The sequence below is a fragment of the Diplodia corticola genome (assembly GCF_001883845.1).
Source record: "Diplodia corticola strain CBS 112549 chromosome Unknown scaffold14, whole genome shotgun sequence".
NCBI lineage: Eukaryota > Fungi > Ascomycota > Dothideomycetes > Botryosphaeriales > Botryosphaeriaceae > Diplodia > Diplodia corticola.
In genome coordinates, this window is record NW_017971493.1 from 123,161 (window position 1) to 151,024 (window position 27,864).

At 59.7% G+C, this 27,864-nt stretch overlaps 12 protein-coding genes across 12 annotated transcripts; 6 read left to right on the plus strand and 6 right to left on the minus strand.

Moving 5' to 3' along the window:
- Positions 1 to 802: 802 nt before the first annotated feature.
- Positions 803 to 2,338, plus strand: BKCO1_1400037 (tat pathway signal sequence; the record flags this gene model as incomplete). The annotated part of the gene is made up of 2 exons (XM_020271112.1): positions 803 to 849; positions 901 to 2,338. The coding sequence occupies 2 exons, from the start codon at positions 803 to 805 to the stop codon at positions 2,336 to 2,338; spliced, it is 1,485 nt and encodes a 494-aa protein (XP_020132212.1).
- A 273-nt stretch (positions 2,339 to 2,611) lies between these two features.
- On the plus strand, positions 2,612 to 3,844 carry BKCO1_1400038 (mitochondrion organization and biogenesis protein; the record flags this gene model as incomplete). The annotated part of the gene is made up of 1 exon (XM_020271113.1): positions 2,612 to 3,844. One exon carries the CDS (start codon positions 2,612 to 2,614, stop codon positions 3,842 to 3,844), a length of 1,233 nt encoding a protein of 410 aa, XP_020132217.1.
- Positions 3,845 to 4,162: 318 nt separating this feature from the next.
- BKCO1_1400039 (intracellular protein transport protein) lies at positions 4,163 to 7,235 on the plus strand (the record flags this gene model as incomplete). Its single annotated transcript, XM_020271114.1, has 4 exons — positions 4,163 to 4,802; positions 4,864 to 5,949; positions 6,002 to 6,930; positions 6,990 to 7,235. 4 exons carry the CDS (start codon positions 4,163 to 4,165, stop codon positions 7,233 to 7,235), a joined length of 2,901 nt encoding a protein of 966 aa, XP_020132216.1.
- Positions 7,236 to 8,733: 1,498 nt separating this feature from the next.
- On the plus strand, positions 8,734 to 9,390 carry BKCO1_1400040 (siderophore biosynthesis; the record flags this gene model as incomplete). The annotated part of the gene is made up of 1 exon (XM_020271116.1): positions 8,734 to 9,390. The coding sequence occupies one exon, from the start codon at positions 8,734 to 8,736 to the stop codon at positions 9,388 to 9,390; it is 657 nt and encodes a 218-aa protein (XP_020132123.1).
- Positions 9,391 to 9,649: 259 nt separating this feature from the next.
- Positions 9,650 to 11,177, minus strand: BKCO1_1400041 (d-amino acid dehydrogenase; the record flags this gene model as incomplete). Its single annotated transcript, XM_020271117.1, has 4 exons — positions 9,650 to 9,753; positions 9,824 to 10,719; positions 10,906 to 11,037; positions 11,149 to 11,177. 4 exons carry the CDS (start codon positions 11,175 to 11,177, stop codon positions 9,650 to 9,652), a joined length of 1,161 nt encoding a protein of 386 aa, XP_020132124.1.
- An 897-nt stretch (positions 11,178 to 12,074) lies between these two features.
- Positions 12,075 to 14,729, minus strand: BKCO1_1400042 (uncharacterized protein; the record flags this gene model as incomplete). The annotated part of the gene is made up of 1 exon (XM_020271118.1): positions 12,075 to 14,729. One exon carries the CDS (start codon positions 14,727 to 14,729, stop codon positions 12,075 to 12,077), a length of 2,655 nt encoding a protein of 884 aa, XP_020132121.1.
- A 295-nt stretch (positions 14,730 to 15,024) lies between these two features.
- On the plus strand, positions 15,025 to 15,354 carry BKCO1_1400043 (ekc keops complex subunit gon7 protein; the record flags this gene model as incomplete). The annotated part of the gene is made up of 1 exon (XM_020271119.1): positions 15,025 to 15,354. The coding sequence occupies one exon, from the start codon at positions 15,025 to 15,027 to the stop codon at positions 15,352 to 15,354; it is 330 nt and encodes a 109-aa protein (XP_020132122.1).
- Positions 15,355 to 16,506: 1,152 nt separating this feature from the next.
- On the plus strand, positions 16,507 to 18,414 carry BKCO1_1400044 (c6 zinc finger domain-containing protein; the record flags this gene model as incomplete). Its single annotated transcript, XM_020271120.1, has 2 exons — positions 16,507 to 17,163; positions 17,338 to 18,414. 2 exons carry the CDS (start codon positions 16,507 to 16,509, stop codon positions 18,412 to 18,414), a joined length of 1,734 nt encoding a protein of 577 aa, XP_020132127.1.
- A 283-nt stretch (positions 18,415 to 18,697) lies between these two features.
- BKCO1_1400045 (ser thr protein phosphatase family protein) lies at positions 18,698 to 19,853 on the minus strand (the record flags this gene model as incomplete). The annotated part of the gene is made up of 2 exons (XM_020271121.1): positions 18,698 to 19,267; positions 19,377 to 19,853. The coding sequence occupies 2 exons, from the start codon at positions 19,851 to 19,853 to the stop codon at positions 18,698 to 18,700; spliced, it is 1,047 nt and encodes a 348-aa protein (XP_020132128.1).
- A 904-nt stretch (positions 19,854 to 20,757) lies between these two features.
- Positions 20,758 to 22,188, minus strand: BKCO1_1400046 (mitochondrial aaa atpase protein; the record flags this gene model as incomplete). The annotated part of the gene is made up of 1 exon (XM_020271122.1): positions 20,758 to 22,188. The coding sequence occupies one exon, from the start codon at positions 22,186 to 22,188 to the stop codon at positions 20,758 to 20,760; it is 1,431 nt and encodes a 476-aa protein (XP_020132125.1).
- A 920-nt stretch (positions 22,189 to 23,108) lies between these two features.
- BKCO1_1400047 (tsr1 ribosome biogenesis) lies at positions 23,109 to 25,673 on the minus strand (the record flags this gene model as incomplete). Its single annotated transcript, XM_020271123.1, has 2 exons — positions 23,109 to 25,480; positions 25,568 to 25,673. 2 exons carry the CDS (start codon positions 25,671 to 25,673, stop codon positions 23,109 to 23,111), a joined length of 2,478 nt encoding a protein of 825 aa, XP_020132126.1.
- A 439-nt stretch (positions 25,674 to 26,112) lies between these two features.
- BKCO1_1400048 (acetylornithine mitochondrial) lies at positions 26,113 to 27,595 on the minus strand (the record flags this gene model as incomplete). Its single annotated transcript, XM_020271124.1, has 2 exons — positions 26,113 to 27,384; positions 27,446 to 27,595. 2 exons carry the CDS (start codon positions 27,593 to 27,595, stop codon positions 26,113 to 26,115), a joined length of 1,422 nt encoding a protein of 473 aa, XP_020132119.1.
- Positions 27,596 to 27,864: the final 269 nt, after the last annotated feature.

Sequence of the window (27,864 nt, forward strand, 5' to 3'; positions counted from 1 at the left end):
CCTCTTTTGTTGCTAGTCAAGCTCTACATGGATATGGTGGTTATATTAAATATGTTTGCAAATGTTTCTACCGTCTACGGCGGTGAACGATTAGTGTTCACCACCAAAGGACTCGTGGTTGTGGAATCTGGGGCTGAGCATTTGAGGAGCTCTACTGTCGCAACTAAACATGACCGTTAAATCTAATACTTAACCCGTCCAATAACAACAGGACAATGCGCGGAGGCGTGTGGTTTTGCAACCCCGCAGAGTCTGGCGAGAATCTTAGTGGGGCTGCATGGTCAGCCGGCAAAGCAAGGCGAAGGCTGGTGTTGATTCGAGCGAGATCCCAGACAGCAGGTCATGCAAGCATGCAGAAAAGCAGCCACCGTTGATCTGGCGCGCCGGTGACACCCGGAGTAGTATCATGTGAGAGAGGAAGAGCGGGATGGTGGTAGAGCTGCAGGCCCAGAGCCCCGCGTCGATCGCAAGCCAGGCCGCCCCTGCCACTTCCCCAGACAAATCATGTTCCTACGGCTCGCGCGACATGCACTCGGGATTGAGATAGCTACGTCGCCTCCCCTTGCACTGGACCGCATGTGCCAATTCAGCAAGAGCCGAGCGACGAATCATGTCCATCGGCCTACCCCGCTGCAACGGCGCAGGTGCGGGCATGATCATCGACTCATGACGCTGTGCCCGCATTAGCTCATTCTTGCTTTAGGAGCCGATATCCGCTCCAATGTACGTACTACTACCTTTTATTGTAGATGATATCCTGGACACTTCACTTATTTTCCAATCTCTGAGCTCTCTCCCCATCATGGCCTGGCCGAATCCGTTCAGACGACGCACCGAAAACACTCGATCGTACGTGTCCGCCCAACTGCACCCAAAGACGTGCCGTTGACCCAGATGCAGAGCATGGGGACTCACCATCGAACTGACTCCTGAGCACCTCACGGAGGAGCAAACACTTCCGCTAAAGCATTCTTACGACGTTCTGGGGGAGCAGTGTCTCCAACGCTTGAACGAAATCTCGCCACCACCGCAGAATGCACTTCCCCGGCAAAGCGGCCGACCTGTGGCAGCCAAGATGGACCAAACGGCCGAAGCGCCAGAAGAGAAGGATCGATCGCTAGGCGACGACAAGAATCCGCAGAAGCCAGAGGGTCCGCCGCACCGAGATCTGTACGCCTTACTGCGCGACAACGCCGATAAAGACGAGAAGCTGGGCGAGCTGTGGAAAGAAGTCAACACAGTCCCGGATTGGGTCGACTGGGAGCAGATCAAGCGCGGGCAAGACGTCTTCTACAGATACGGCAGTGCCGCTCTGACCGGGCTGGCGTACCAGTCGCTGCTCGGCGGCATGGGCGCGGCGCGCGTGGTCGAGACTCTGGCGCGCACAGGAGGCTTTAGCACCAAGGTGGCGCGCAGGCGGCTGTTCGAGACGACGCAGCATATCCTGCAGTGCACCCGGACGCTGGAAGGCATACAGCCGGGGGGAGAGGGCTGGGCGAGCAGCATCCGCGTGCGGCTGCTGCACGCGGCGGTGCGGCAGCGCATCCTGAAGCTCGCCGAGACGCGGCCCGAGTACTACAGCGTCGAGGAGTACGGAGTCCCGATCAACGACCTCGACAGCATGGCCACCATCTCCGTCTTCTCCGGGACGCTGATCTGGTTGAGCTGGCCGCGGCAGGGCATCTTCGTGCGCGAGCAGGAGGCGGCCGACTACATCGCGCTGTGGCGGTACATCGGACACGTCGTCGGCTCTCCGACCGACGCCTTCGCCACGCCGTCCAAGGCGAAGGCGCTGATGGAGACGCTGTACCTCAACGAGATCCGGCCGTCAGACGTGTCCAAGATCCTGGCCAACAACATCATCCGCAGCCTGCAGGACCAGCCGCCGGCCTACGCGAGCGCCGACATGCTCGTGGCCGGGGCGCGCTGGCTCAACGGCAACGAGCTCGGCGACGCCCTCGGTCTGCCGCGGCCGTCGCTGTACTACTGGGCGCTGATGGCGGGCCAGTGCGTCTTCTTCATGGCCATGAACTACACGTACCGCTCCATCCCCAGCTGGGACCGGTACAAGAACGCCGTCACGCGCGACATCTTCTGGAAGTACATCATCGAGAGCAAGTGGGGGCTCGACGGCAAGACGACGCACTTCGACTTCAAGTACGTGCCTGAGTATGCCATCATGACCCAGCTGGGCCAGACGGAGCTCGCAACCCTCGACCAGGAGTATGATGTCGAGTTCAGGAACCTCCGGTGGCTGCTGTACGCGGGCGTTGTCGTTGCGGGAGGCATGTACCTGTCGTTCAAGGCTGTGAGCGGCGTCGTTGGCTTGTTCCTGTAGTCGTTACTCTCCCTGTTCTTCCTTTTTCGCCGATAGTCTCCTTGCGCTTTGGTGGCTGCGTACACGAGTCTGGCAACAGGCTGTCAGCCAAGACGGGCGGTAGAGGCGGAAATTCAATAGACGTCATGGCAAGCTTGATGTATGTGCAAGGGTGGCAAGGCTCCGCAGGCCACGCGAGTCATGCGCCCGAAAATCATCGAGCACTTTTGCTGGCGCAAAGCGGCTTGCATCACCACCTACCAACACCCGTTGTCATCGACACCACAACCTCCAATGGCTTGCCCTGCATGCTCGCGTCGGGCTCTCAGCCTCTTTGTTGAGAGTGTGGGTGGCCTCAACTCCGCAAACACCCTCCTCCTGCGTCCTCGCCGCTTGCCTCCCACCAGCGCACCGCCACCGCTGCGCCAGCACGCCCGCCCGAGAGCTCTCAGCACACGGCCCGCGCTTCGAGCTCCCGACCCCTCCTTCCGCTTGCCCGACATCAGGCATGGCGATGGCGCTGCGGCCGAGAATCACAGCTCGCGAGACGCTATCGTGCCGTCGAACCTGAGCCCCGAGCCGAGCGTCACGACGCCGCACCAGCACGGCGAGGTGGACGCCATCACTACAAGCGACGAAAGCCATGTTGTCGGAAGTGCGGACGTGGCCGCGGATCCCGATCTGGCCGAGTTGCGCGCGGATTTGGGATTGACCCAAGGCCCGCGCGAAGAGGATTTGCAGGCTAAGATATGGAAGTTGACTGGAGGCCTGTCTGGGACGCCGGCGGAGAAAGAAGCGAAGCCGGGGAGGAAGGCGAGGAAGGAGAGGAAAAAGCTGGAGAGAGCGCTGGAGAGAGCGCAGAAGAGAGAGCAGGGGGGCAGTGAGGAGGCTGGTGCCAGCTCAGGCGAGCATTCGGAGAAGAAGACGGTCGCTCCGAAAGCCGTTGCGGAGATCGTGGTGAAAGGCGGCTACCCCAGGGTCACCGCGTACGACGAGGTAAAAAGGAAAAGTTCCATCAAGCTGGAACCTTGGAGGATTCAGAAGGAAGCGCTGAAGGAGAAGTTTGGGGAGGAGGGCTGGCAGCCACGCAAGAAGCTGTCGCCAGATGCGATGGAAGGCATCAGGACGCTGCACAAATCAGATCCCGGGAGGTTCTCGACTCCAGTACTGGCCGACGAATTCAAGGTCAGCCCCGAGGCGATACGGAGGATCCTCAGGTCCAAATGGCGGCCGAGCGAGGAGCAGGAGGAGGAGCGGATGAAACGCTGGGAGAAGCGTGGCGAGAAGATCTGGGAGGCACAAGTGGCGAAGGGCATGAAGCCTCCCAAGAAGTGGAGGGTGAAGGGCGTGGGCAGCGTGCACTCCAAGGAAGATATGCCGGCTTGGAAGAAGAAGAAGGCACTGAAGCGAAGCGACTGGCGCGAGCAGTCTGATGAGCCGAGCGGCTCAGTGTCGGACTTCTCGCGACCAAGGGGCGCTGGGGTCGACTACGGCGACGTCGGCGGCTGGAGCGACCGAATTTTGTAGATAGCAGTGATATAGTGTACTTGTAGGCCGGCAATGGCGCCACGGCTGGCGGCGCGGTCACCAGTGCCGTCGGAAGGGGAAGGCTCCTTGGCATACGCATAGCGCGCGCTCGTCCAGCCAGGTCGCTCGAGCTCCGCAACACCTCCGTCGCCTGGCCATCCGCACTGGACAGCCGCGCGCCCTGTGCTCGAAGCCTTGTCGACGTCCCAGTTCTGGCTTCGCATGGCCGCTCAGCATGACTTCTCAGCACGGCCGATCATCGCCCGTACTCTCATGACCTAGAGCTCCCGTGCGCGGAGGAGCTCCCTCATCTCCGCAATGTCCACCACCAGCACCAAGACGACCCCGATACGCGTGTCGGTCAGCTTCAAGGAACCCTCCGTTTTCGCCGGCGAAGACGTCCAGTGCACCATCACCTTCAAGAACGTCGCCTCGACCAAGCCCGCCGCCGAGCGCACCCCTCAGCACCCGTCCAGCCGCGACCCCCGCCTCCTGCATCCTGAGCGCTCGCGCCCAAAGCCCCTCCCGGTGCGCGCTCCCTCCGTCGCCCAGTCCGTCGCTCCCTCCATCGCCCCGAGCATTCCGTCGTCAGTCCAGCCGTCCGCGAGCAAGAACTCGTCGCTACACGATGTCGCCTTCAGCTCGCAAGGGGCTCAGAGCGCCGCGCCACCAGGGAGAGCCCGCGGTCACCGTCCAGCTCTCAGCTTGACCACTCCGCATTTTCCGGCCGTCCCGCCGTCGCCGTCCGCCGCCAGCAATGCCCCCAATGGCACCACTACGCCCGTCCACACCCACGGCAGGTCCCTGTCGATAATGTCTATTCACAGTGATGCCATTAACGGTACAATCACCAATTCCGGAAGCGCCGCCGCGCCCAAACGCCCGGCCAGAGGACATGGACGGAGCACGAGTCTGCAAGTTGTTTCGCCCCGCGGCGGAAGTTCAGGCGGCCCCAACAGTAAGTCCGCCCTCTCGGTGCATCGCAGAGACGCGTCGGTGCTGACTATCCCCTCAACTAGATACTCGTTCGCTGCAACCCTCGCCGTTTTTTAGCACATCGCCGCCCCCTCTGGGCCGATCACAGACGGATTTCAATGTCCCGACACGGCCAAGACCGAGCAGACGGACATCGAAGCACAGTACTGCGCCGGGCACGCCAGTGGCCAACGAAACCAGGAAACCGTCGCTGGGAAACTTCAAGTTCCCTCCAACGTCGCCTGAGCCCAGCTCGGCTCTTGGGGAGATGAGCCCTGCTTTGGAGATATCTCCGGCGGATGACACGTTCAGCATCCCTCGAACAAGGAATGCGTCGTTGATTCCGTCTTCAGGGAACTCCCTAACGAGGAGTCCGGAAGAGATTGCGCCGCCACGGGAAAAACTGCAGCCATCACCGGTCACTAGGATAATATCAGGTGCGAGCATGAACGGAGGCAGCTCTCGGAGCAGCGGCGAGTTTTACACCGTCAGCAACAACTCCACCGAAACATTGGCGTCCGAGTACATATCACGCCCAACCGCTCGCCTTCTTCCCAAGTTGATGCAGGATCGCAAACCTTCCAATCTCGCCCCAGTACACCCACGCTTACAAGACAAACCCGAAGTGTTAATGATGGGCTATGCCCAAGTCATGGGCTCATTTACCCTCGATGGATCTCTCATCAACCAGGGACCATTCGAGGAAGTCAAACGGAAAGGGGTAATGGGAGGCCAAGGAGGCGGCGGTGTTGTCGGCATCGAACGAACAAAGCGCGACAGCGGCCTGTTCGGTGCGCTTGGCTGGTCTAATCTTGGAGAGTCGATCGGAGGTCTCCTGGGCGGTGCCGAGCCCAGCAGCATCCGTGAGATGCGATCCGTCGCAAGTGCAAAGACGGTTCCGCTGCTGAGCACACCGCAAAGCATTCTCTTTGTCGATTTGAAGCTGGCGCCAGGTGAGGAAAAGAGTTACACGTACACATTCACACTACCGAGAGGACTACCGCCGACACACAAGGGAAGGGCAATGAAGGTGAATTACCATCTAAACATCGGAACGCAAAGACCCGGCAGCTCGGCAAGAGCGGTAAGGAGCGTGACCGTGCCTTTCCGGGTCTTTGGAAGCGTTACCAGTAAGTGTGCCATGGTTCAAGGCACAGGACTCTGGATGCTGATTCTGCGCAGACCACGGCGAGATCCTCGGACACGATTTGATGTCTCCATATATACTACTGCGCGACCAGGCTACGACCAGCATCGTCGAGGACTCCAAAGCTCAGTTAATACCGAACACTCCAGTCAGCAGGAGGACAAACGGTGAGGCGAGCCAAGCCCAGGCCGAATTCGAAAACTATGTGCGGAATCTGCTCGAGACGGCGAAACGCGATCCGAACGGAAGCCTTCTTTCGCCGACGGAAGCGCCCAAAGAATACCGCCGCCGCCGCTCCACCGTAGAAGAGATGCCGGTCAACTCGATGAAGGAGGCGATCGACTTTGCCATCCTCCGCTCAAACACCAGCTCCTCGTCGAGCGCGTCGACCAACCGCTTCGAGATCGCGCGCAACGGGCGGCGGGTGGCGGTCATCAGGCTGGCGCGGCCGGCGTTCCGGCTCGGCGAGACCATCTCGGCCGTCATCGAGTTCGACAGCGCCGAGGTGCCCGTGTACGGGATCGCGGTGACGCTCGAGTCGAGCGAGAGGGTCGACCCGGCCATCGCGCTGCGCAGCGGCGCGAGCATCCACCGCGTCACGCGGAAAGTGCACGCCAGCTTCGCCGAGAACGCGCTGTTCGCGCGGCGCGTCTGCTTCGCGCCGACGGTGCCGCCCAACGCCACGCCCGAGTTCATCACCAGCGGCGTCAGCCTCGAGTGGAAGCTGAGGGTCGAGTTCGTCACGCCGAGGGTCGCCGCCGCCGCCGCCCATGGTCGCGGCAGCACCGCCGCCAGCGCTTACAATAGCCGCAACAACAGCCGTAACAACAGCGTTGCGAGCACCCCCGTCATGGAGAAGCAGCAGCAGCATCATCATCATCAGCAGCAGCAGCAGCAGCTCGCAGAATTATGGGGAGGGGCGGGCGCATTGCTGGAGGAGATGGCGAGCGATGATCGTGGCACGGTGCTGGCGGCGGTGGAGAGGCTGAACTGCGAGAGCTTCGAGGTTGCCGTGCCGATTAGGGTGTACGGGGCCTCGACGGGCTCGGATGGCTCGATGGGCGCGGGGGAGCAGGAGGAGGGTGGATATGCTATCTAGGCGCAAAGAAGAAGAAGAAGAAGAAGAAGAAGAAGAAGAAGAAGAAGAAGAAGAAGAAGAAGAAGAAGAAGAAGAAGAAGAAGAAGAAGAAGAAGAAGAAGAAGAAGAGAAGGACAGAGAAGGGCATGGGAAAGGAAGAATATATTTATGTATTTTGGATGACTGATTAATACGGCAGTGAGGGGGGCATTGCAGAGGTATTGTGCAACTAGGGAGGATGGGTAGGTGGGATCACACAGGAGTAAGTACGGTTCACGCGGCATCTATTGTTCAAAGAGAGAAAAAGGCCAGCATGGGGCGATGTAGAAATGAAAGTTTTTCTTTTATTGCTGTCTCGGCCTGCTCGTTCTGTTTGCTGATGGTGGCGTTTTGTCTTGGGCTTCGGAATGGCGCAGAACAAAACCGAACAGGGCTGGATGGATCACCTCGTGGACATGGGCACTGATCAAGAGGAACAGGCTAGAGGGAAGTCAGAGGCAGAGAAATATGCTGATCTCAACCCCATTAGTGGAGCAAAAGGCGCCGCCCGTTCCGGAAGGATTCAGCTCGTTTGCCTCGGACGACTACTACTGCCGACGATGTGATGGAAGTTACCGCCAGGCTTCTTCTTCGCTCGGTCTGCCGAATGGCGATCTGCCAGGTCGTGACGGACGTGGTTCGGGTTCGGGACGAGAGCGATGAGTGGTGATCGCCGTCGTATCTGCGGGCTGCAGGGGGCAGAGACAGGGGCGTGGTTGCTGCTGGGTAAGCTTATTCCATAAGCTTTTTTTTTTCCTATGGGCCTGCTCCGTAAGTTCCTCGTCCACATCACCCTCGTCGTCGTGTCCACCCGGCACCAACGCACGCGCATCAGTCTACATGACCATCGCATCTTCGGCGTCGCTTCTTTGCAGGCCTCGAGGTTCGTTCGCTTCGGGGTATGTTTCGCGATATAGCCGGAGCGATGGAGCAGCGGTGCTAGCGCGGGTGCGTCTATTGGCGTTTCGGCCCCCGGCACGCCACAGACAGCATCCAGGCGTGGCCAGGAACGGTTTTTCCCCTGAGCCATTAATCCGGCTCTCTCCCGCGGCGCCTCAATGCTTGGAATGGCCTCTCTCTCTTCGCTTTCGCGAGCCTCTCGGGCCGTGGCGTGGTTCGCCGTGCCGGGCCAAGACGAGCTGGAAATTGGACACGGCGCTGCGGGCTGGACGTGAGCCTCTCACATCACCGGCGCATGGAGAAGGATGGCTGTGGCGCGTCTGTGTCGAAGCTTATGTGCAGCCGCGGCCTCGTCTTTGGCTGCCGGCCTTTGCCGCCGTCGCGAGAGGAGCGGTGGTGGCGTTTGCCGCATTGGCGTGGGCCGAGATGAGCATGCGGAGAAGCAGGGCGGAATGGAGGCGAGTTGGTGGCTGCTGCCTTGTCACCAGACCACAAGCGCGCGCGAAGGATTCAGCCGGCCGGTCGACGAGTAGGTTGGTCTTGTATATAAAAGACTGAGACGGTTGCTCTGCTGGGGTCTCTTTTTTCGAAGCACCACACGTCTTTCGTTCCGGTCGTCGACGGTCTTTGAGCTCTCTCATCACTCCAGTCCTTCTTTGAATCATATATACAGCAACCTTGCTGACACCCACATTCGTTGCCCAACAACCTCCAACAACCAACAAACCACAACAAAAACCACCAAGCAAGATGCGCACCACCAGCACCACCCTCCTCGCCACGGCCCTCCTGGCCGCCAGCGGCGCCCTCGGCCGCACCGACCTGGCCGGCTGCGTCTCGTCGGCCACGGTCGCGTACGGCGGCGCGTCGCTGATCTGGTACGTGCCCGGCAGCGGCGAGATCTGCTCCTTCCTCGACTGCGGCGGCGGCCGCGCCCCGCCCAAGACGACCGTCCCCGGCTGCGCCGCCTACGCCGGCACCGCCACCTACTCGCCCGACTACCTCCCCGGCTACGGCCCGGACGCCACGCCCACCTCGGCCGCCGCCGCGTCGTCGTCCGCCGCCGCCTACGCCAGCCCCAGCGTCACTGCTGCCCCCAGCATTTCCAGCGCCGCCGTCGTCGTCAGCAGCAGCAGCAGCAGCAGCAGCGCCGCGGCGGCTTCGTCTTCTGCGGCCATGAGCTCCGCCAAGGACATGTCTTCTTCGTCTTCTTCGTCCTCTTCCACGGCGCACGCTTCTTCGTCGACCATGGCTGCCATCACCACCCCCAAGGGCGTCATGACCCCCGTTGCTGGCACTCCCACTGCGGCCGCCACCCCCTCCAGCTACACCGGTGCTGCCGGCAGGATCGAGGCCGCTGCCGGCGTTGCCGTTGGCGGCGTCGTTGCTGCGCTCGCCTGGTTGTAAGCGATGGGAACGGAGTGCTGCTGCTGGATGAGTGAGGGAGATGTGTTAAGGGAGGATGGGAGTGCCCTAGATGAGAGATGGAAGACGGGATGGGTAGGGGATCGAATGGATGAGATGGCATAATGTGTTATTGATAATAAATACTTCACACTACGACGAATCAAATAAAGAACTATTCGGTCAATGTCGATTGTTATGTTTTTTTTCCTGCAGTTGATGTGTGACCGTTTACGTCTCTTTGGTTTTCAGCACACGCTCTTCATAGCTTTGCCTTTGATGGAGAATCGAGTAAAAACTCGTCTACCATCTCGCTTACGACTTCTCCCAGCCCGAAGCTGTAGCCATAGCCACTGCCCGAGACACCTAGCACAGTCCTCAGTTTAGCTCGAACACGAAAAAGCAAAAACAAAGAAACAGAACAATCAAAACTCACCATAAGCATGCACGACCTTCAACCCAGTGTCCCCCACCACCTCCCTCTCCACCCTCGGCCCGCCCTCCCTCCCCGGCCTGAAACCCACATTGTCCCTCACGACGTCAAAGTCGGCGGGAAAAGCCGCAAAGACGTGCGGCAGGTTGTCGCCGACGCGGCCGAAGATGTCGGTCCGCTGGTCCTCGCTGACGCGCGGGTCGACGTCGTCGGCGCCGGCGCCCTTGACGCCGCCGACGACGGCCGTGCCGTCCAGCCGCGGGATGCAGTACGTGTACTGCGACCCCTGCCGCATGAAGACGCGGTCCCAGCCCGTGCGCACCACGTGCGTCTGCCCGCGGACGGGCTGCATCTTTGCCTTTTCACCGCCGTTGCCATCTCCGGCAGGAAACGTCGAGCTGCTGGGCAGCAGCAGGTCCCTCGCCCCGTTCCCCGCCGCGTTAACCAGCACGTCGCACGGCGCCGCACCCACCGCACCCACCGCCTCCTCCAAACTGCGCACCTCCCGCCGAACAAACCTCACCGGCCTGCCACCCAACTCCCCCCCCTCCTCCTCCAGCCTCGCCCTCAGCCACGGCAGCAGCACCGCCGGCTGCAGCACCACCGTCTGCCAGCGCACGCCGAGCGTGCAGCCGGCCGGCAGCTCCGCGGCGGGCATGGCCGCGAAGCCCGGCACGTGCGCCGCGTACCAGACGTCGGCGAGTCGGGCGCCGTCGTCGCGCATGTCGTCGATGGGGATGCGGCGGATGCTGCTGCTGCTGCTGTTGTTGATGCTGTTCGTGGATGATGATGCGGCATCGGCGTCGGCGAGGCGCAAGAGGTGCGGGAGGGTGAGGGCTTGCATGCGGCGCTGCTGCGGGGTGGTGTTGATGTCGGGCATGTAGAAGGCGCCGGCCCAGCTGTTTTGGTGGGTGGCGCCCCGGGCGAAGTGGTTAGTTGGTTTGGTTTTTATTGTGACATGTTTTTTTTTTTTTAAATTTCTTTCTTTTCCTTTGCTGCTTCTTTGTTTTCTTGGTGGATGTGCGCAGGAGATGGTAGGTGGGGACGGTGGAGATGGGTCGTTAAACGGTTAGAGAATGACTTACGGAGATGCCCAGTCCTTGGAAGCGGTGTCGAGGTCTATGGGCTGACCGTCTTTGGGTGGGAGATCCCGGGCGATGATGGTGACGGTGTGGCCTTTTGAGCGGAGGATCCATGCCGTGGCGAGACCGGTGATGCTGGACTAAAGTGTCAATATACAGAGTCCTTGCATGGAATTTAATTCATGGCGAAATGAGGAAGTGGGGAAGTGTGAGTTGCGGGGTATCACGTAGTGAAGGAGTACTTACCCGGCGCCGAGGATTGTAATATTTCCCATTTTAGCAGGCTATGGTTTGTGAAATCGCCGCTTGACTGGTGTGTTCGCAACTGGGAAGGCTAGGGGACTTGTATATGTAGTTGGTGGTTGCGGCATCGCATGTCATGCCGTCGCTTATCGTCGGCTATCGGGTCTGCCGCTTGGGGGGAGACTACAGGTCGGTCGACCAAACGCCTTATCGCCGAGGTCGGGGGTATCTTTACCACCGCCACCCACGATCTAATACCAACACCCCCTAACACTCAACACCCACAACACCTAAAAATGGAGATTCCTAAAGCTAACCCTAATCCTCCTAACCCTGACCCTCCTAACCCTAATCACTAACTAATAACTAAGGAATCAACTTCTATTCGATTTTGAATTGATTTAGAATCAACCCAGAATCGATTTGGGATTGACTACCCCCCTAGCATAATACGAGATTTACCGAGAAAGGAGAGAATCTCCGATCGCCCCGGAAAATCTCCTTTGGTCGACCGACCTGCGACCTCGCTTGGGGGCCTATCACCTTGATGGCGAATCGTGAGGGACGACTGCTGCGCTTGCTGTAAGAGCACAATGATGTTTGCCCAACTTTGAGCACCACAGCAAGGGAATCGATTCGATATTTTTTCCCGACCTATAACCCAAGAAGCAAAAAAAATCTCCAGTCCTGTGCTCAAGCGGTTGTTACATTCGCAAAACCTCAAATCTCAAACCTGAAAAACAGAAACACAAAAGCGCCGGTTGCGGGTATCTCTCGGCATCATCAGCGCAGCTGCAACAGCAGTAATAACACCAAAAAATGAAAAAGATAACAACCCCTTCCATCCACTTACACATCCTCTCCCTCACTCGACGCACAGCGCGAGCCTCTTCACCCACATCATCTCCAAAACCCACCCCTGGACCCATTCACTCTCCCTCCCCAACCCTCACCAGCGTCCCTAAACTCGTCCCCTTCCTCCCAACAAAGCCCCTCCTATTCCTACCCGTCCGCCCTCTGCCGAACCAGTTGTACTTGAGCTCCGCCGCTAGCCTTTCCATCTTTGTCTGGGCGTCGTCGCCGCTCCGAATGCTGATGAGAATGCTAACGCACTGGAGCATGCGCGCAACCGTCTCCATGACCTTGGCCGTGTCCATCGGCTGCGGTGGCACTGGCGAAGCGGGTGGGGGTGCCAGCTGATGGTTGTAGAAGTTCTGCGGGTTCGAATGGCTACGCCCGTGGCCCGCCAGGTGCACGTTGGTCGGCAGGCTGTGGAAGGAACCCGCAGACGTGTTGGACGTGGCACGGCTGCGCGAATTCGATGAAGTGAAGGGGTTCGAAAAGGATGACGCGGTGCTTTCGAGGATGTTGGAGGCCGAATTGTGGCTATGCGAAATGCTGTGGCTGGCCGGCCAGCCCGTGTCACCGAGGCTGGTCGAAGTTCCAGGACGGGCAGGGTATGTCGCTGGTGACGTTTGGTGCGATACCTGGCTCGTCGCGTCGGGCGAGGGATGCGAGTCCACGATACCAGCGTTGATGTTCTCAAGAGACAAGCGAGAGAAGATGGCCATAAGCGCGTCGTTACGAGGGAGGATGATGATGTCACGGAAAGTGATGAGCGTCAAGCGCCGAACGTCAAGCTCCTCGCCGATGGTGGGGAGTTGCTTCGACCTCGACTGGTCAGAATCTGCACGGCTCCTGTTGGGAAGAGAGGCTCCCCAAAACCCTGCCGCTTCCTTCGGATTCATGATACCTCTACCCTTGAATTCCATGTCGAGAGGCAGAAAGACAGCTTGTACAAAGGGCAGAATCGTGTACAGAATGATAGTCCACATATCCACCAGCTTCGGTACGAGCCGGTCATCCGGACAGTGTCGCAACGTCTGGTCGAGGGAGAGAAAGCCCGTCTGCAGCAACTCAGCGAGATCCTCTATGATAATCGTCGGCGCCTGCCGCTGTATGCAGCGTCGGAGATGGACCGAGACGAGGGCATTGAAATCCTCTATTGGCGGTCGAGGGTCCTCGCCCTCGAAAATCAGAAGAACGCGCGCCTTGATAAGGGGCCAGGCATCGTCTGGTGTCATTTGTGGCACACCGAATATGGCACCAAGGGTTGCTACAGATGTCTGTGGTGTTTCTAGAGCAAGCCCAGCCGAAAGCAAAGATGCAGAAGGTGCGGATGTGCTCAGACCCGCAGTACCCGGCCATTCGGGACGCTCCAACTGAAGCGAGGGATCGCGCTCGCGGTACGTTGTTTCTATGTTCTCAAGAGATGCAGCGTGAGCGTTTGCAGCCTTTTCTTCCTTCTTCTTCTGACGCAAGGCTCGGCCGCCGTGTCTCAGGTCCAGACCGCTCATTGACTGAGCAAAGGTGCTTGAATGGCCAGGCGAGTTGGGAGCGGCAAAGTTGTAGAGCGGCTGGGGCGCGCTTGGATCCGTGGGCTTGGAATTGCTAGATGCAGAAGAAAGCGGGAGGATGTGATCATCATGCTTGAGCTTGTGCTTTTGACGCGACAGGAAATGGCGATGGTGTTTTTCCTTTTCCTTTTCTTTTTCTTTTTCGGGCAACATGGGCAAGCGATCCGACGGAACAAGGGTCGAGGTTGAGGCATTCGCGAGAGAATACAAGGACGGAGCAGGCATCTTGTGGTCGATCAAGCTGGTGGTTGACTGGTTCATCGACAGGGCACTCGAGCTGTACATGCCGGGGCGACTGGGCGAAGGGAGGGCAGGCAGCCCTTTGGTGATGTCCTTTTCTCTGGAGATGCCTATGCTCTTGGGCTTGGAGAACAGCTTCATCTTGGACTTTTCTTTGACGGGCTTCGCTTCCTTCTCGGGCATCACTTGGGGCGACATGGGGCGGGCATTGAATTCGGGACTGGGCGATGCAAGCGGGCTTCTGGGGAACACGGTATTTGCCGCGGCGGTCGCGGCACTCTTCTGGCCCCCAAGAACACCGTTCTGATACTGGCTGGGCACGCTCAGACCTGGATTTATGTTCAGCGGCGGCACGACGGGCGACGGGCTCGAAGGCTTCCGGCGGGCGGGGAGGTTCTGGCCCGGCTCGGGTATGGTGGTGGAGCGCTTTCGGTGCAGCTGGTGGTCGTGTTGCTGGGCGTGCATCGCAGCCTGGGCTGCGATCTGCGAGGCGGACAAATTGGACATGCTCGGCGAGTTGGAGTGCGAGGCGGTGGGCAGCGAGGGCTCGAAGAAGCCCTGCGAGTGCTGGCGGGGGCGATGGCCGGGATGCGACGGCGGAGTCTGCACGCCGGGCGGGCGTTGGTCGCGCGACAGCTCGTTTATGGCGCTCTGCACATTGCTCGACACGTGGGCGACGGTGGGCCGCTGCAGCTGCGGGCTGTAGCTCGGGGTGCTCTGGGGGTAGTTTGTGTTGGGCGAGTGCGTGTGCTGCTTGCGGATGGAGAGGGCGGTGATGCGCGAGGAGTCGCTGTCCGTGTCGGACTGGTCGTCGTTGGAGGTGGATTGGCCGCGGGGGCGGTGTTGCGAGGTGGGCGTCTGGCTGCTGCGGGGCTGCGAGTGCTGCGGCGGCGAGCGCTGGACGGTGCGGGCGGGTGAAGAGGCCATGCTGAGAGCTGCCGCTGGGCGTCGGCGCTGTGCGACTTGGGCGCTGGCTGGGTATCGATAGGTAGGTGCCGCGGGCAGCTCAGGCCATGTCCGGCACAGCCAAGAGCGGAGCGCGCGAGCGGAGAGAGGGCGCAGAGGTGCGGGAGGGCGGCACAGGATCTGGAGCAGTGAGAGGCAATGCGTGCGGCGGAGATGAAGCAGCGAGAGGCGCGGTACGTCGTCGTAGGGCTGAGGCCGGCCCTGGCGAAAGCAGTAAGATCGGCGCCCCAGGCGCCGCGCTTTTTCTCTCACCACCATGCCCCGCATCCCCAGCCCACCGCATCCGCCACCTCCGCCTCCAGCCACCCCAAAAATGCCCTCCCTGAGCGCCGTCTATTCCTCGCCCGCCCACGGCACCGCCGTCTTTTCCCGCGACCTACCGCCCGTGAGCGCCGCGCCCGCCACCGACGAAAAGACAGCCTTCCTCTCTGCCCTGCGCCAGTCCGTGTCCGAGCTCCAGAGCGAGGTCAATGCCCATGTCACCCAGAACATGGAGCAGGAGAAGAAGGATGCTGGCATAGACGAAAGCAAAGAGGCTGCCTTGGAAGCCAATTACGGCGAAGAAGTCGTCGAAGAGGACGAATGATTCGACACCACCATTGTCGACCTCTCCGTCCTGGTTCAGATGCCCCCGCAGTGTTGCCAGCCACTGGCCCAGTCGGTCAAGTCATTCCAGCCTTTCGCGAGAGCTCCTCAGCAACCGCAAACCTGGCAGCCGCCGTCTCCGGATCTATGAAATTCCTTGTTCTAGCGCTTCGAGACATCTCGAGGTCCAGCCAATCTCGAGCAGTGGATGCATACTTTCTTCCGGCCGCTGGACTTCCCTGGCTTCCACACTGAAATGAGGGACCAAGCATTGCCCGGCGTATGTCCTGGCTGGCAGTCGCTCGTGTCCTACAATGTAATGAACATGGAGGCGAATGCTTCATTATCGCTTCTATGTTGTCTTATGCGGCTTGACCTAAGGGTTCCTGATGAAGTCCATCATCCAAAGTACCAGTTTTGGCCAAAACTGCCAGGATGGTGTAGCCTGGATCGGCCTGCTTCCTGGAAGTGATTGGCGGTATATATCAGCATCACACTGAGCTAGAGAACCGCTGGTCGATCAGTGGCTTTAAGAAAGCGACCTAATTTTTCACCTTATCCTATCTCGTGATGACGCTATTCGGTTGGTCAAGTACAGAGTAGGATGGGAACATCGAAGGAGGTGTTGAGAACATCGATGCCATGCCGCTTCTTGGACAAGGTCTGTCCAAGTGACCCGATTATGTGCACTTCGTTATCGCTCAGTTTCATCCCTTCGTGTGACGGGTGTGTTGAAGCTCGCAATCAGTTGTGGTTAAAAGACCCCCATATGACAACAGAAGGCTTCTCAATGTAGCCAAGCTACCTGTGCTTTCTGTCTGCCGGTAATCTGGCTCTTTCAGTCTGGCTTCCGAACACGTTGAAAATCAAACACTTCGCAAATTAATCTTGGTGCGCTGTTTCCAGATTGTTCAACTCTTCATTCTTGCTTCTCCGCTACCCATCTTATGATTCCATACAATCACGAACTTGAAAGCACATATGAGCCATTTCGAACCTGTTAACTAACCGTGTATTTACATACGCGTCGCGCTTCTCTCGCGTGGATGCCGTGGCAACATTCAGATATTGCAAGCACCGTCTGGAGCCTTCGTGTCTGCACCAAACACTCTGAATCGACGCTCATTCATTGCTTACCTCGCCATATTTAACCATGGCCTCCCACGTCCAACCCACACCTGAACCAAACAGACAGCTCGCGGCATCCACTTTGACTCGTGGCACTGGAACCAATAATCATTTGTTGTACCCGATCGCCTCCGACTCCCCATACACGGGTGATCAACCCATCTACAGGTTGGTGCCTGCCGACTCCGTGCACGCAGGCAAGAATCCCATCTACAAGCTGGAGTCCACAGTGTCCACCAGTTCTCCATACACGGGCAACAACCCCATGTACAGAGGAGTGTCATACGCGTACAACAACCCAGCCAACTCTCCTTACCGGTCGCCATATCCGATTCCCACCAGCTCTCCATACGCGCGCAGCAACCCAGCCATGCCGCGCCCACCGGCTCCGGAGATCGACACCTCCCGTGCCGACCCCAAGGACAAGAGCTCCGCACGAACTGCGTCTGCCAAGGAACCTACACCCACCAAAGCAGCCCGTGGCACGGCACCTTCGAGAGACAACGTGGCGGGACAGTGGTACGCATGGTACACGAAGTGGATCAACCGCTTCTGGCCACGACTGCGGCAAGAAGGCATCGAGCTGGGCATCCTCCCAACCAACTGCCGCAAGCTCATCTCCGCCGACCTGATCGCCTCGGACAACGTCTCAGACCCGGTCGTCGCGTTGCTCCACTACTTGGTAAGCCCCCTCCGCCGCGCAGCACCAGTCATTCGTCCCTCGCAACCCCAGTGACGCACACCTAGATGTAACTCCATGCCCACACACGCACGTCTCCCCATGCCGCACACCCGCGGCCGAGCCCCAACCACAGCTAAGATCCCCACGCCCCCTCGGGGCCTCTCGCCTCCGCAGATCGAATCCCACACCTACATCACGGAGACCTACGACGACAACCTCGCCGCGCCCATGGGCTACCCCGTCGCCGAATGGTCGTACCCCGAATTCGCCCTGGAGGACCGCAGCAGCATCCCCCACACGACGGACGACGACGACGACGACGACGACAACAACAACAACAACAACACCACCACCACCACAGCCACCACAACCACAACAATCATCATCCTGCACCACCACCTCCGCGACCCCGGCCCCCTCCTCCGCAAGCGCCGCCGCGTGCACCACCACCCCACGCACAACCCGCTCCAATGGGACTACGGCGTCTGCCGCCCGCCGGTGCCGCGCTACTGGCGCCATCTGCCGCAGGTGCGCGTCAACATCAGCGGCGTCAGCAGCGGCGGTGGCCGCGGTAGCGGTGGCCGCGGTAGCGGTGGCAGTGGCGTGCTCGGCGCGCTGCGTGCGCGGGAGGAGAGAGAGGTGGAGAGCGGGGCGCGCGAGGCGGAGGAGTGGTGGGTCGGGGTGGAGGGGTGGGAGCGCGAGGGCGACGGCGAGGGCAGGACGCGGCTCGGGTTGTTGGACTTGCGGTATGAGAGGTGGGGGAGGTGGAAGGGGAGGAGGCGGAGGAGGCGGGCGGGGGAGAATGGGGAAGACGGGGAGGACGGGGAGGAGGAAGAGGAGGAAGAGGAGGACGAGGAGGAGGACGAGGAGGAGGACGAGGAGGATGAGGAGGGAGATCGGGGTGGTGGGGGGCATGGTGGAGATTGGGAGAGCGGGGATGATGATGATGAGGAGGAGGAAGGAGAAGAGGGAGAGGAGGGAGAAGGAGAGGAGGGAGAAGGAGAGGAGGGAGAAGGAGAGGAGGGAGAGGGAGAGGAGGAAGGTGAGGATGAAGAGGATGAAGAGGATGAAGAGGACTCGTCGGACGAGGACTACAAGGATGGTAACAAAGACGTGGAGATGGTAGAGGCCCCTAGCTCGGATGAAGCTTCCGGTGAAGCTTCACCAGAGGAAGAAAGCGATCACGAGGCGCTGCAAGAGCGCCGCTCTTCCCGCCTCCGCAAGCGCCCACGCCTTCACTATGCTCGATAGTTGCAAGGACCCGCAAGAAGTATGGAGAAGGCGTTTGCATCTCTGCAAGGGGCACAGTTTCGATCATTCTCCTTTTTCCTCTTTCCCCTAGGGGGTAGTAAAGAGACGATAGTTGGCCTGACTTGATTCTGGAAACTTGTTTAAGACGGTGTTTGTATTCCTCTTCCCCACCTAAGAAAAAATCAAATAGAAAACAAAACGAAATGGTTGCTTTGCACTCACATTCTATTGAGGGGTCCTATCCCAACTCTTGCAAACCCTATTCTACGCTTCTCTTTTAATCTCACGCCTTGTTATACTCCAGGTCCAGGTCCACCACCACGGGCGCATTACTCGGTGTGTACGACAGATCCATGATACTGGCGTTAACCATGACCGTTTCCTCTGCTAGCCTCAACGGAGCATCTGCACCCCCGCTGACGTCCACAAACGCGGCGCGGTCCTTGATTAGGTCGGCCCCGGCGAACGCGTATTTCTCAGCCTTCTTCACTAATTGGTCAATCCCGGCGTCGGTCTTGCTCCCCCGGTCCGCTGGCCACTCGACTCTCTCAACGCCCCAAGCCTCGTGGATGTGGCCCCACGCATGAAGCCTTGGTCGCGTCCTCTCTATGGCGCGCAGCATGTGCGGACACCCGACCGCGAGCCTGGAGCTCGTGAGATCCAGCCGGTTCTTGGGCGGACCGTGCGTCATTACGACATCGATCTCGCCGGGCTGGCAGTGCTCAGGCAGCGGGTTGACGGCGACGTTGACGGCGTCTGGAGCGGAGAGGTGCGGCGGGTTCCAGCGGTCATTGTCGTGGTCGTAGTTGAAGCCCCACTGGAAGAACTCGGGCTGCCACGGGGACGCGTAGACCTGGAGAAGATTCCTCGTTATAAGCCAAACGCGGAGGAACCCAAAGAGATAGCAAACAGAGTAAATGGCAAATATCACGTGAGAGCAGAGCAGGATGGACTAGACGTACATTCAGCCTCGCGCCGTTCTGCAGCACGAAATGGTGCGTGCCTTCGTCGAGGTACGTTACGCCTTTCGCCTTCGCTTTCTCGCCCTTCCACATCTCCTTCGCCTTCCGCGGCATGTCCGGGTCGTATTTCTTGCGATGCATGCGCTGGCCGTTGGTGAAGGCCGACGGTACGCCGCGGCTCTGGCCCAGGTAGAATTCCTCGTCCAGGCTGAGGTCGTGGTTGCCGGCAATGACGAGTTTGAGCGGGGCGTCGATGGCGCCGAGCATGTCGAGCGCGGCCTCGTACTCGTCCAGGTGGCCCATCATGGTGATGTCGCCGCAGTGCAGCAGCACGTCGGCAGCAGGCAGCGGCGCCCGGAACGCCCTGTCGCGCGCCCGCTCATTCTGGCTGGAGTCGACGAGGGGTGCGGTGTGCGTGTCGGAGATGATTAGGAAGCGGGTCTTGACCGTTTTAGAGGGGGGTTGCAGTCCAGCCATGGTCTTTGGTGTGGTCCCGCGTGTGGTGACGTCGTTGATGCTTGCGGGGCTTCCGTTCGGGCGAGCTGAAGCTCTGCTGATGCTGCGCGTGCTGAGTACCCGGAGATGTATCGCCTGATGCGGCAATAAGGCACGCCCGCCAATCCAGTGATATCATCGGGAAGCAAAAGGACAGCGAGAATTGACCACCCCGTCACAGGATTAATTGTCCCTACCCCTACGACAGTGATCCTTACTCGACCTACTTCCTTGGGATCCGTGCGAAACGGAGTGCACAAAAATCGGAACAGTGACTATATCAACGGCCGTTGGACTTGGTGATCGAGGTAGGGCGACGAGCTTCGTGCGAAACAGAAATGGCGGGATGAGAACGTGTAAGAAAGCTGGCAGGCTTGAAGATGTCGATGCGAATGATAACGAAAGGAGTGAGAGACTTAACGGACTAAACTGATGAGCAAAGCATCAAACGTCAAAGGCACATACGACCAGACGCAATAGACCGAGACCCAGATATAGGAAATGCCTGATGGTTTTCCTCAACATTTGCGTTTACCATGGTCCAGCAGCCAATAGCACACGTAATCTGCCTCTTTAAGGCCCCGATGCATTAAATCTCCTCCGTCATGATATTAAGAGGCCAGAATGCCTTGTTTCGCCGAGACAAGAGAAAGAAGGCTATATCCAAGTCGCTTGCATCCTCCGATGCTGTTGGAAAAGAAAGCTAACCAGTGCCGTCATTGATGGGTATGAAGAGTGCAGTGGTTCGAGGAAGATAAAGAGGGAAAGTGGGTAGGTGATCGGTATGGAAGAAAAATGTACGAAGCCAGCGCCTCTCTCGCCGAGCACCGCTTAACGCTCCTTTGTGTAAACTCCTGTCCGTAGGTTTGTACATGCCTTCTTATATTCAATTCGTTGGTGGATGTCCGTCCTGAGCCAACCCCGCGCCTGGATTCGAATGGCCGTGATGGCCTCCGCTCAGCCTGAACACCTTCTTGACGCTCTCAACGCCTTTCTGCAGATGCGGATGATGCGCTAGAAACTCGCCGTGATGACCGACAGCACCGCTTCCCGACGCCCCTTTTGCGCCGCCATCGCCACCACCCAGCACCGCAGCTAACGTGCCGACCCTTCCGCCAGCCGCCGCAACTTTCTTTCTGCCCATCAGGGGATCAGCCGGTCCCGGCCGCGGCGGCCACTCTCCGTCGTCTTTCCAGCCCTGCACCAGGGCACGCGTCATGTGCGACAGGTTGATGGGAACCTTGGGCGTCTGGCCGCTGATGACGATCTTGGCGTAGATGTCCGAGTACACCTTGGGCGTGACCGACTGGCGGATGGCGTTGTTGGGCAGAAGCGGCGGTGCGAGAGGCACAAGTGGTTCCTCAGACGCCGGGATGTTGATGTTGATCACACTCTTCCTCCTCACCACCTTTCCCTTGCCCTCTTGCTCGCCTCCCTCCTGCGCCGCCTGCGCCCCATTGCCGTTCTCCCCATCCGCCGCCGCCGCCGCAGCCGTTTCCTCGCCATTGGGCGCCAGAGCATCATCTCCCGATTGCCCATGTTCCACCCCACCATTCTCCCCGTGCGGCACGTCCTCCCCCTCCCCCACCACCGCGTCCACCACCTCCTCCTCCCTCTCCTCCACGACCGCCGTCTCCTCCAGCATCCTCACAACCACCTTCCGCGCCTCCACCTCCACGGGGTCCATGTCCTCGCTCGCGCGGCTCCGCCTCCGCGCGTACTTGCGCACGCTCGCCGCCCCCGTCCAGCGGTCCCGCCTGCGCACAAACACCGCCATCCCCTCGTTCCACCGCATCTCCTCCTCGAGCGCGCGCCTGCGCCTGCGCTTGCGCCGCGCCGCCCGCTCCGCCGCCACCCGCGGCCCCACGTGCTCCGGCGAGTCGAACCTATACTCCTTGCCGCCGCTGCCGCTGCCTTCCCTGGCCCGCACGCCCGGTGTGACAACAGCATCGTCGTGTCCGGCTACCGCCGCCGCCGCCGCCGCCGCCGCCGCCGCCGCATCTTCGCCCCTCCGCCCCTCCTCTCCCTCTTCCTCGTCCTCATCCGACGGCGCGTCGTCGTTGTCGTCGTCCGTGCTGCCGTAGTACCGCTCGCGAAACTCCGTCACCCCGCGCAGCTCGTCCTCGGACGCGCCCGTCGCGGAGCAGTACTCGGCGTCGGCGGCGGCGGCGGCCGCTGCCGCGGCGTGCTCGGCGGGCGGCACCACCGCGTTGGCGGGCGGCGGCGGCAGCGGCAGCGGCGGCCAGTCCCAGTCGTTGCGCACGCGCTCGGCCAGGTAGCGGCGCGCGTCGCGCGCGGCGGATAGGTTGGTGTCCATGGTTGTTGTGTGTTGTCTCCTCTTTTGTGGCCCTGAATGACAATCCTCGGTTGTCCCTTTTCGTTTGTTTGTGGTTTGCCCGCTTCTCGCGTGCGTTTTTGGCGGTAGCGAGTGGGTGTGTGTGAGTGGGTGTGTGTGTGTGTGTGTGTGTGTGTGTGTGTGTGTGTGTGTGTTGCGTAGTTTATTCGGAAAGCACGAGTGCTAGGTAGTTGATTGCGGCCGGAGCCAATTTTTCCCTAATTTTTTTCCCCTGGTCTTTTTCGTTGGTCAAAGAATCACCGTGCGATGCTGCAGTGATGCCATTCGGTGGGGTACGCAGGTGAGCTAGCTGGCGATGGAGCTGTCGCGCGTGAGGAGGACGCGAGCAAGAGGTGCACCTGCTGCGTGGGCGCACGGGATAGAACGAGGATATATGCGGGAGAGGTTCGCCGGTGCCTACGCCGTTGAGGGCGACTGCTGTCGGCGGTGCGGGCGGCGCTGTCCGCTTGGTTGTCAGGTCTTCGCTGGGCTGGCCAGGGCGAAAAGCAAGAAGTAGGAAAGCTTGACTACCTCCGGGGGCTGGGACTGGCACCAGCGCTAGCGCATACCCGATAGTCGGGGTAAGAAACGGTCGCGGTCACGAGAAAAGAATGCTGGGGAAGGTTGACCGGGATATGAGCAAGCCTGGGGCCACGGCCTGATGTTGATGTCACGAGGCGCTCTTAAATGCCGCTTCGAGCCGCCTGGTTGCGCCCATCACTATATCCTGCTTCCGATGCACACGCCGCTGGTCTTGTCGTTGAGTCATTGTTCTATCTATCAACTACGCAGTAGAACGCCGGATATCATGAGTCTCGCAATCAATTGGAAATTCCCTTTTTGTTAACCCCTGGAAAATGCCCTTCGCCATAGCCGAGAATAACCCCAGTCTTTTCCTTGCATCACAGCGCCTCCCCCGCCTTGAGTGCACGCGCCTCCCGGGGCCACACACGCTTGTACAAGCTGACGCCCACTGCGTCCTGCGGGTTGATCCGCCCGTCGAACGTCGCCTTGAAGTAACCGTGCGTGCCCAGGCTCTCCTTGATAAACCCGCTACGCCCGCGCTTCGTCCACAGCTGCAGCGCCTTGAACCACTGCACGTCCTCCGAATTGAAGAACATGTACCGCACCGTCACCACACGCTTGTGGATCTTGTACGGGTGGCCAGTGAGGATGATGCGCTTGGCAATGACACGTGACGTCGACGGAGGCAGCGAAGTGCCAGTGCCAATGAGCTGCACTTCGCCCTCACTGGTCTGGTCAGCCTCAGCATCCATCGCCGTGTCCTCGCCGTCTGCGCTTCCCTCATCTTCTGGAACAACCCGCTTAAAGAAAAGTGCGGGAACAGAGCCCCAAGTGATTGGCGCGATGAACGTAGCAATTGCGCTACGCCCAGGATGCAAAAATCTATCGCACTTGTGAACGTCGTTCGGTGTGTTTCCAGAAGCCGAGTACACCGGGTTGATTCTGAACCGTCTCGGACCGCATTGTAGGACAAGCTCCTCTTTGGCCTTGAGCGGCTCCTCGAGCTCGGAGCTGAGCGTGATGCTGTAGTTGACAGCGGTCCGTTTGTGCTCGTGGCGCAGGAGCGAGAAAAGAGACAAGGTGTTGGCTGAGTTGTACTTGTTGTGAAGTGCAAGGGGCACGTTGCGAAGGTGCACATTGACTCTGGTGCCCGGCTGAACACCACCCACGAGGGCTTCTCTTGTCACACGCGCCTTGGCGCCCTTGTAGTCGGAGATCTCCAGAAGGCGCCTCCAGCACTCCGGCTCGTATGGTCTGTCCTCCTCCGTCTCCCAGTGACTCGATCTCAAACTCTTCAAGCCTCTGTACTTTGCCAGACGCTCTCGTGCTTGCACGTGCGGGTGCAATTCGATTTCGTCAGGGAATTCGAGGTCATCTTCCGCCTCCTGCTTGCGCTCGGCGCGGTACGCTTCGATCTGCTCAGCCTCATCCTCGGGCGACGGGTCCATGAACATTTCGGACTGCGGATATTCTGAAGGTGCAGCTTCAGTCGGCTCCCTTCCGTTGATATCAAGGCCCTCCATGCCATCGGCTGGGTTGGCAGACCCCTCCATCTCCTCATCGTCCTCGTCCTCTCCAGCAACGCTCTCAAGATCGGACCCAGAATCGGACATGTCTCCAAGATACCATGCTGCCTGATACTTGGACGTTCCTCTAGGCATTCTCTTGGGCCGCATCGCCTCCTCATCCTCATCTTCCGAGAAATAATGATGGTCGTCCAGGAGGACACCCTTGCGTTCGGAGGGCGCTACAGACACCGGATAGTCGTCAATATCCTCCATGACCGCCTCTTCTGGCGCAAGATCGGCCAAGTTGTCTTGATCCTCGGTAGGTTGGTCCAAAACGGTATCCTGGCCCTCCAGATCGACGGCCATATCATCGCCCTTGCCCTTCTTACGCGTTTCAAGGGGAGCCGCGGTGATCTTCTCGATCTGGAAAGTCCCCCAGTCTCCCACCTCCACCAACCTGTCGGCCTTCAATCCCTTGCCTCGCACAACACCAGTAATAACAACCTCTCCCTTCGCCTCCTCATCGGTCACGGCGGCCTTGCCGCTCGGCCATCTCACATCCTCCGCAACCATCCAGCTGCGCTCCTCCCTCCATCTTATGCCCTTCGGCATACTCGTGCAGAGCGACCTCATGAGGTTCAAGCACTCCTGCCTGTTGTCGAGCGAGTGCACCTTCTCCTGTGCCGGGAAGAAGTGCGTGATGAAGCTCTTGAGCGACCCAAGAATCTGGGGGCGACGCTTCGCAGGCTCGGCCGACTCGAGTCCCTGCACGGCAGCCAAAACGTTCGAAACGCCCTGACTCTCGACGCTCCTCAGCATCAGCTCCCCCAGGTGGTCGACCTCCTGCTCCGCCGACAGGACGAAGACGACGAAGTCCGCCACGCGGCACGCGTCCAGCGCGGCGAGCAGGTCCCTGCCGACGAGCAGGTACTGGACCTTCTGCTTGAAGCGCTCGACGGTGACGCGCACCGCGCCGCGCTCGGGCACGTCGACGTCGGTCGCCAGGTCGAGCGCGCCGCTGAGGCTGCGCACCGCCAGCCTGGCCGAGCCGTCGTCGGTCAGCGGCACCACGGCCACGACGCGCGGCGCGCCGTCGCGCCCCGCGAACACTTTGGTCGCCTCGACGTGCTCCGCATGCTTGCCCACCCGCTTCTGCTTCGCCTGGTTGCGCCGGTCGAACTTGGACATGACCTGCTGGTGCGGCGTGCGCCGGACGCCGCGGTCGCCGTTGTCGATTTTGCCTGTTGATTTGCGCGGCAAAGGTCAGCACCTGGCGTACTTTGGAAGCAAAAAAGAAAAATAACCAGAACGGGAGGGGAAATGCGCACCCTTGCTCTTTTCTTTCAGCGCGCTCTTGCTGGCATGGCGGGATTTGTAGGGCTTTTGCGACACCTTGGTGGTGCTACGATGGTGGTGGCCTTCCATGGGCGCCATCTTGCTCCCGTTGGCTCCGGCTTTGAAGCGGAAGGGGATGCTCGCCAGATTGGGTGTGTGGGCGCAGGCCTGGCTGGTCGAGTCGGGTTCACTTTTGCGGCGGTGACTACTGTTGTAGGCGCGGAAATTTTGGCGATGTGGGACGGCCGATAAGGCGTTGGCTCGTTATCGGGGCTGCAGGGATCTTACCTTGGCCCAAATGTGATCATCACGTGGACTCCGAGACCGTGGCAATCAATCGCGCATATCCATGGCAGCGATGAAAAGATGTACTTTCTACATAAAGAGACACATGTGCTCGAGATCTACAGACCAGGAAGACTTTTTGTCCCCCGCTTTCAACTCCGGACGCCAAACAAGCCCGCGGGCAGCAGGTATATTGCCTCAAAGTCTAGCTTTGGGCTTCGCAACTCCGACTTCTACTCTTCCAAGTCTCCGTTCACTTCCTGAGCACAGCATTCATGGCGTCTTCCAAGATGCCCATGCCCTGCTCAATTTCCGCCTCGCTGATGATCAGCGGAGGAACGAACCTGAGCGTGTTCGTGCCGCAGGTGATGATCAGCAAGCCCCTCTCACGAGCAGCAGTCACAATAGGCGTGGGGTCCTGGTTCAACTGCAGACCGAGAATCAGGCCCTTACCCCTGATCTCACTGATGACATCAGGGAAGCTCTTCTGGAGCTTCTGAAAGTGCTTGCGGAAGATCTGCTCCTTCTGAAGGACCGACTGCTGCAGCTCGGGATCCGCCAGCCTGCCAACGATGTGGTGCGCGAGTCTGGAAGCAAGAGGGTTGCCACCAAATGTAGTTCCGTGGTCACCGGGCTTGATCTTCGACACGACGAAGTCGTTGACAACAGTGGCACCGATAGGGAAACCGTTGCCCAGAGCCTTTGCGGTGGTGAGGATGTCGGGATGCGCCTCCTTGGGAAGCGAGGCGTGAGCCCAGATCTGACCGGTACGGCCAAGGCCGCTTTGGATCTCGTCGTAGATCAGCACAGCGCCAACCTCAGTGCAGCGCTTGCGGAGAGCAAGGAGGAACTCGGGCGTCGCGACATTGACACCGCCCTCTCCCTGGATCGGCTCAATGATGACACCGCAAGTGCTTTCGGTGACCAGGGAGGGAATGGCCGCAACGTCGTTGTAGGTGCCGTATCTGAAGCCAGGGACCATAGGCGCGAACGGTTTCTGGTACTTGGGGTTCGGCGTCGCCGAGAGGGAGCCCATGGTGCGGCCGTGGAAGGAGTTGTGGAAGGACACGAGCTCATGCTTCGCACCTGAGGGGTCAAGCTCCTTGCCGACCTTGCGGGCGAACTTGATGGCCGCCTCGTTGGCCTCGGAACCGGAGTTGCAGATGAAGGTCTTCTCGGCAGTGTGCATGCCGCCGCCAGCAACCGTCGTCTCAACCAGCAGCTTGGACAGAGCGCCAGTCCAAGGGTTGTGGTACAGGTTGGAGGTATGGATCAGGGTTTTCGCCTGCTCGGCCATCAACTGAACCATCTGCGGGTCGCAATGGCCCAGCGCATTCACGGCGATGCCTGCCGTGAAGTCGAGGTACTTGCGGTTCTCGACATCCCACATGTAGCAGCCCTCTCCCTTGTGGAACATTGGCATAGGACGAACATAGGTAGGGACCATGTACGGCAACGAATCGTTGACCAGGCGCGCGGTTTGCGAGTCTGCGGCAGGATCGGGGTTTGCGAGAGCGGCCGCCTTCTACGTGCAGCTGGTCAGCGAATGGAGTCGCCGGACAAGGTCCTCAGAGAATCTGACTCACCTCAATGGACTCCTTCACATCGTTGGGCAAGCTTGAAGCTGCCGTCGCGGCGCTGGACGCATAGCGCTGGGCGTAGACGGGCGCGATGGCGAAAGGCCTGGAGGTGCGCAGAGCAGCGCAAACGCGCTTGGAACCGAGTCTCAATGCCATTGCGAAGGGAACGACGAAGCGAGAAGAATCAGAAAGGAAGCCCAGAAAGAGGATATCTGCAGGAGAAGCAGCAAAGCGTTGGCGACGTAGGTGATGAGTCGACAGATGCAAAAATGCCGCTATCGATAGAGCGCCCGCGCCGATTTCGCAATTGCGGAGGCCCTGCACTCCAGGTGCTTCTCCGCGCCATTTCTTGCATGGCAAAATCCCCGTTACCCCTGTCGAACTCGGCAGCAAACCAAAACCTCTTTCGATGTTTCTTCGACAAT